Raw genomic sequence first — 6,987 nt, forward strand, 5'->3', positions numbered from 1 at the left:
GGGCCGTGCCCCTGGGATAACAGGGAGCAGGGGCCATGTCCCCCTGAGGCCATCGAGCCCTTCTCTCAGCACAAGGGGATCAAGGACAGACAGACACCCAGCACCCATTGATATGACCCCGTCCCCCGTGCTGTCACTCAGCACCAAGGTCCCAGCTGAGCCCTGCGGTGACACCGTTTATTGTGCGACCTACAGAAAAGCAGAGGCAGCCGAGTCTGCACAGAGGGTCCTGACTCAGCCCAAAGGGGAAGGGGGGCTCCACGGGCGGTCAGGGTGAACTGGGGGGGTCTGGTGAGCACCCCATGGGCAGCACGACTGGGTTTGGGGTTGGGGGAGTCACTTGGGAATCCCATCCCAGCCGTGCCAGAGGATTCCCTGGGCAGATGGGGACACCCTGATTCCCAAAGCTGGAATGGCTGCCTGGGTGTGACTACTAATGATTAATTAATTAGATTAATTATTTTTTTAAGGCACAAGGAGAGGTGGTGAGTAAGGCACCGCTGGACATTTTGGATGGGCCACCTTCCCAAATCCGAAGGCAAAGGTGTGGGACAGGGCCGGGCCAGTGGCCGGTAAATGGAGCGCTGTCGGTAACGAGACAGTCCCACAGGATGGATTGATCTGCTGTCGATCCCTGCCCCAGAGCCAGCTCTCCCTGCTGCTGATGTCTCATGGAAGCGACCCTCCATCCACAGGGAATGCGGCTCCCGAGGGATTCACCCTCCAGGTGCTCCACCCCGGCACATCCCGCAGGGACGCGGGTGATGCCAGCCCTCCACAGATCCCCCAGACCCCAAATCTTTCTTCTTCTGCTCCTTTCTCCGCTGCCGTCGGGACCAGCGTCAGGCCAACACTGACATCAAGCGGCTGCCGGGATCCCTCGCGTTCCGGGGCTGTCCCCGGTCCCCGTGCGCCGGGAGCCGCCCAGCGCCGCCCGCCCGGCCTCATCCTGCCCCGAGAGCGGCCGGGCGGCTCACGGCCCGCAGCTGCAGCGCGTCCATCGCCGGGATGCACCCAGCCGTGCTCCAGCTGCCTGTCCCCAGCCCGGCCACCCCCGTGTCCTATCGTGTCCCCGCAGTCGATATCCCAGCGGGGTCGAGCCGAGCGCTGGCGGCACCGCCGAGCTCGGAGCATCCACACATCCCTCGGCCCCGGGAGCGGGGGAGACCCCCGGGCCCAGCTCTGCCCCGCTGGCAAGGTCTGGCAGTGACAAAGGCACGGCGAGGTCGTGGTGACCCCGCCATTGCCCTGGGGACATTTGTCCCCTGCTCCCTGCCGGAGACCGTGGACTTTGAGCCGAGCCTGGGAGCGGCACTGGGACGCGTCTGGAGGCGCTGGCATCGCCCCAAAGCTCCCCGAGACCTGGCTGCGGACAGCAGGTAACCCCAGGTGACACCCCCTGTGCCCCAGCTGCTGTGCCAGCGGGCTCCCCCGGGATTTCTTGTCCCTGTGCGGTGCCACTGCCTGATCCCCGGGGCTGGAGTCAGCTCCGGGAGGAAATCACGATCACTTTAAATCTGGGCAAACGGCAGCACCGGGCGCCAGAGCTGCTTCACGCTCCTGCTTTTGGGGGATAAAAGCTGGGAAACACATTTTTCCTCCAAACCACCTGCTTTGGAGGCCCGGAGTAGATTTGCAGCTCCCCATTCACCTTCACCCCCACTTCCCTGAAGCCGGGGTTGAGCTCTCCCGGGAAGCCGAAGCCCTGGGCTTGTGCTGGGGAGAGCGATGGCTCCGCTGGGATATTGGCTGCAGGTGGAGCAGGGACGGGGGGCAGCTGTGGGTGCTCAACCCCTCTGCACGAACCCACCCATGGGTGGGGCAGAGGCGGGGGTTGGCCGGGGCTGGGTCAGCTGCGGATTTAACCTGTGAGAGGCCCCAGTTCTGTATGAGGGCTGGGAGGGCACAGCAGGGCTGGGTAGTCTCTGCTGTGTAATGAGGTGTGTTGGGTCTCTGCAGCACCCCCTACCCTGGGGTTTTTCTGCCAGAGCTCCGTGCTGCAGACCTGTGGCCCTGCACGGTGCCAAAGGGGGCGTTGAGGCATGATCTGGGGACAGCCCGTGGGTGCTGGGGGGTTGTTTATGCCCCAAGTCCGGAAGCGCTCTGCTGGGAAGGAAAGGGAGGGGACAGCCCGGGCTGTTCCCAGTGCTGGAGTGGGAGGGATGATCCCAGCTGTACCCCAAGACATCCCCATATGTGTGGTTCCAGTTGTCCTCAACCTCCAGCATCACCCCTTCCCTCCCTCCCCAGCGTCCCAGTGGCTCCGCAGTGACTGGGAAAGGTCAGCGACCTGCCGGTGGCCTGGAGCAGGAGGGACTGGACAGTGACAGGTCAGTGCTGTGGCTCCCGGGTTGGGGTTTGGGTGCTGTTGCCTGACACCCTTGGGTGTCATTGTCTCTCCTCCCAACCCTTCTGGGGACAGAGTGTGGAGGGATGTGTAAGGAAACAGCTCCTTTGCCCTACAAGTGTGGTTTTCCTGGGGATTTCCTGGCTGATGTAAGACAGTGCGTGGGAAAAACAATGGCTTGGAGCCTAAGGTGCTCCTGGGAAGGGATTGTCCCCATCCAACAAGGGGCTTTGCTTTAAAATCTGGCTTGGTCCTTCTGGGTCCATCGGGGGGATGGGGAGTGTGGGTGCTGGTGGAGTGAAGCTGGTGGTCTCTTGTGGCAGGGAGAAGGTGCAGAGCCCCAGGGAGCAGCTGGAGCAGAGACGTGGCCATCGCCTGCCCCAGCAGCCCTGTCCCAGCCTGGGGGACACATCCAGCGCCTGTCCTGACTGTGCCAGCACCCTGTGAGGAGCCGGTGGCACCACCATGTCCCAGGCAGGAGGTACAGCAGAGCCCTGGGTCTGTCCCCAGGGAGGCACAGGGGACCCCAGCAATGGTGTGACCCCTGTCCATCCCCCCATCAGCACCAATCTCCATCCCATCCTGGCTCATTTCTCTTGGATTTTGAATCCTAAGAGCACCTTTCACCCCAAACCTGACTTGTAGGTTGCTGGTCTGCCCCAGGAGCTCCTGCCCCCATGCTCTCCCAGGTGCCATCCACACTGTGTGGGGAGGGTGGTTGGGCCCAGACGGAGCAGGGGGGACACAGAAATTAGCACTGGAGGGGGAGACAGGCCCCTGGTCCCCAAAGCAGGGGGGATCTCTGCATGGCCCACCTTAATCCAACCCCCAGGAGCTGAGGAGGCCTTTGAACACCGTGATGTGGTCATCAACAGCCAGGACAAGGTTTCGGATGTGTACACACAGCTGGAGAAGCTGGGGGAGTGAGTGAGGGTCCTGCGTCCCCACCCCTGGGGATGGCCCCTGGCTGTCCATGCGCAGCCCTGGTGGGATTGCAGGTGGGTGGTGGTGGCTCCTCCATCCCTCATCCTCCTCTGTCCCAGGGGGAAATTCGGGACTGTGTACAGGCTGCAGGAAAAGGCCACGGGCAAAATCCGGGCTGGGAAATATTTCCGGACACGCACAGCAAAGGAGAAGCAGGCGGCGCGGGCTGAGGTGGAGCTGATGAACCTCCTGCATCACCCACGCCTCGTGCAGTGCCTCGACGCCTTCCAGGGCCCCGCTGAGCTGGTGATGGTGATGGAGTAGTGAGTGGGGGCAGACAGGTTTGGAGGTGTGGGACAGTGCTGGGCTCTGCCAGGGGGAGCACTGAAGGTAGGGAGGGGTCCCTGTGCTGTGGGATGGATGGATGGATGGATGGATGGATGGATGGATGGATGGATGGATGGGGAACCTGGTGACTCTGGAGTTACGAGTGGTGAGGTCCTCCCAGAGTGCTGAGTCTGGGTTCTCTGCTGGGGCTTCCCCTCCTTGGGGCTGGTGAGGCCCCAAAGCATCCCCAGCACCTCGTTGCCCCCAGCGTGGCAGGTGGGGAGCTCTTTGAGCGCATCGTGGACGATGACTTCGAGCACACAGAGCCCAGCAGTGCCCAGTACGTGCAGCAGATCCTGGAGGGGCTGCAGTTCATGCACGGCCAGGCCATCGTCCACCTCGACCTCAAGCCCGAGAACATCGTCTGCGTCAGCCCCGGCAGCCACTGGATCAAGATCATCGACTTCGGCTTGGCACGGAAGCTGGGTGAGCATGAAGGGGCTCCTGGGGCTCTGGGGCAGGGACTGGCACTGTCACAGGGACAGGATCTGGCCTGGCACAGCAGCTTGGTGTCCTCCTGCCTGGGCCCTTCCTGACAGCCACCCGATGCTCTGGGCAAAGTTGTGTGTCCCCAGTCCTGCTGCCGAGGTGGAGACCCCCGGGGCCCCTGTGCCTGTTTGGCACACAGAGGTGCTCCAGGAGTGCACCAAGACCTGCAATCAGCCTTGGAGGGTGGCAGCTCCACCTGGGCACAGGGGCTCCTCCACCTGGGCTGTGTTGGCGTGTCCTCTGCCCCAGGGCCATCCCAGCTGGCCACTCGCCCCAGGGAGATCCCAACGGGCCTCCTGCATCCTCTCTGCAGCTGCAGACACCCCCGTGAAGGTGTTGCACGGCACCCCCGAATTCATGGCTCCAGAAGTGGTCGCCTTTGAGCCCGTGAGCTTCTCCACAGACATGTGGAGTGTTGGTGTCATCTGCTACATCCTGTGAGTTCCCTCCTGGGCTGGGCAGGCTGGGCTGGAGGGGGCTGAGCTCTCACTGATGCCCCGGGGTCACCTCTTCAGGCTGAGTGGGGAGTCGCCCTTCCAGGGGGACACCGACATGGAGACCCTGAGCAATGTCACAGCTGCCCAGTGGGACTTTGAGGAGGAGACCTTCTCAGAGATCTCCCAGCAAGCCAAGGACTTCATCAGCCAACTGCTGCAGAAGGACCCCTGGTAGGGCCTGGGGGTGGCTGTGGGCTGCTCAGCTGGAGCTGGGCTGGATTTTGGAGTGCTGAGGGGATGGGCGGGGGAAAGCTCTGCCTTTGGTGGAGGGAACACTCCAGGTGAGGGTGGAGGAGCCCCCCATGACCCCCTCTGTGTGCTGCAGCCGGCGGCTCCCCAGTGCGGGGGCTCTGCTGCACCCCTGGCTGCAGCACCCCCAGCCCAGCAGCCCCAGGGTGCTGTCCAAGGAGAGGATCAGGCAGTTCCTGGCACGCCGGAAGTGGCAGGTACCTGGTGGGATGATGGGGACAGGGGGATGCCTCTGGCTGAAGGGCTCAGTGCCCATTCTCTTCCCTCCAGAAAACAGGGAAAGCCCTGCTGGCCCTCAAGAGGCTGACCCTGCTGTCCCAGAGCGTGGAGGGGAAGGCATCAGAGGCTCAGGATGAGGAAGGTGATGGCCCCCGAGGCACTGTTCCCAGTGCCCCCCTCAGCCCATTCTCTCTGCTTTGCCATCTCCACCTTGTGCTCCTGGGCAGCCTCCTCCTTTTTTTTGCTCCACCCTGGGTGCCCCTAAACACCCAAGCATGGCCCCACAGTGCCACTTCTGCTCTGGGGCCCAAGGCTCTCTCCATCCTCATTCTTGTGGGGTGGTCTCTGATGCAGCCCTGGACGGGCTCATCCTGCCCTGTGTGACCCAGAGCTGATCCCCACGGGTGCCTCTGGCACAGGGGAGAGGCTGGATCCTGCCAGCTCCTCACCATTCCCTCTGCCCATCTCCTGCAGGCCTGGGCTGCAGCCTGGAGAAGGAACAGCCCCCCAGAGCTCTGCCCCAACGAGGTGCCAACCCCTTGGAGCTGCTGACAGACCGGGAGGAGGAGGATGGTGGGAGCTTTGCAGCCTCAGGGCAGTGACAGCGTGGCCCTGGCACCCCCGTCCTGGACCACCTAGAGATGGGGATGGTGCCCTCTCCAGCAGCTCCCACGGTGACCTGGCCAGCCTGGGGCAGACCCAGAACCCCTGTGGGTGAGCTCTGGGGTCCCTGGTGTCCCTGTGCTGCTGTCCCTGCCAGGCACATGCCACCAATAAAGCACTGACCATCTCTGCACTCCCTGTGCCGGTCCTACTTCCCCCAGACTCACTGGGACAGGTAGGAAAGAGCTGCTCAAGCTGTGCCCACCCTTTGGGAGCTGGCATCAGGCTCTTGCCCACCTGGGCCACCAGCCTTGAGTGATGGGCACAGCAGCCATGGTATTCCTTGCTCAGAAGAGAATTCCTTCCTTAACAGAGGAAGGAATTATTCCTTCCTTGTCATCATGTCCTGAGCTCACATGGGCCAGGATCAGCCTTGAGGCCTCTGCTCTCTCCATTTCTGGGCCAACTCTGGTACTGGTGGGGCTGGAAACTGCTGTGGGACCTCCAGCCTTGGCCTAAGGAGGCCAAACTTGGTGTTCGGGAGCTGTGGGGAGGAACAAGCCCAGGCACATGCTGAGGGACACCCAGCTGGGACAGAGATTGGGCTGGGGGTCCTGCTGGGCACTGGGGTGACCACTGACCATCGGTGTGCCCTTGGTGAAAGGTGGTGAGTGGGACCCTGGGCTGCAGGAGGAGGGAGGGATCATTCCCAAAGTCAGTGAGGCCACCCCTGCAGGACCGTGCTGTGCCCTGGGGGCCCCACTACCCCCGTGGCATGGACACACAGGGGAGTTTGATAAAGGATGAGGAAACACTGGAGTTCCTCAGCCACAAGGAATGTCTGGGAGAGATGGGATTTTTTAGGAATGAGAAGGCTCAGAGGTATCTCATCCACTCACATCAATACCTGGAGGGAGGATAAAACCAGGCTCTTCTTAGCAGTGCCCAAAGCCCATGGGCACCACCTGAAACACCATCTGAAGCTCAGGAAAACACTTTTTTTGCTGCTAATGGAGTGCTGGCATAGGTTGCTCAGGGAGGTTGTGTGCTCTTCATCCTTGCAGATATTAAAAATCTGTCTAGACACAGTCCTGGGGCCCCTGCTGGAGCAGAGATGGGGACCAGGTGCCCTCCAGAGGCTCCTTCCAGCATTAACCACGGCACGATTCCATGAAAACCCTCCTCCTGCTGAATCGGGGCTCCTCCAGCACCTGCTCACGCCAGAGGCCTCCTGGAGGTGCCCTGGGTGGAGCAGCCCAGAGCCGTGCCCAG

The 6,987-nt window shown here is 62.3% G+C and overlaps 1 protein-coding gene across 1 annotated transcript; it reads left to right on the forward strand.

Moving 5' to 3' along the window:
- Window positions 1–847: 847 nt before the first annotated feature.
- Window positions 848–5,885, forward strand: LOC128819873 (myosin light chain kinase, smooth muscle-like). Its single transcript, XM_054000265.1, has 11 exons — window positions 848–1,379; window positions 2,251–2,330; window positions 2,671–2,828; window positions 3,180–3,270; window positions 3,391–3,594; window positions 3,867–4,084; window positions 4,461–4,584; window positions 4,663–4,815; window positions 4,970–5,090; window positions 5,164–5,254; window positions 5,587–5,885. Exons 3-11 carry the CDS (start codon window positions 2,813–2,815, stop codon window positions 5,712–5,714), a joined length of 1,146 nt encoding a protein of 381 aa, XP_053856240.1. The 5' UTR covers window positions 848–1,379; window positions 2,251–2,330; window positions 2,671–2,812; the 3' UTR covers window positions 5,715–5,885.
- The last annotated feature ends 1,102 nt before the right edge of the window (window positions 5,886–6,987 follow it).

Source organism: Vidua macroura, chromosome 27 (assembly GCF_024509145.1).
Source record: "Vidua macroura isolate BioBank_ID:100142 chromosome 27, ASM2450914v1, whole genome shotgun sequence".
NCBI lineage: Eukaryota > Metazoa > Chordata > Aves > Passeriformes > Viduidae > Vidua > Vidua macroura.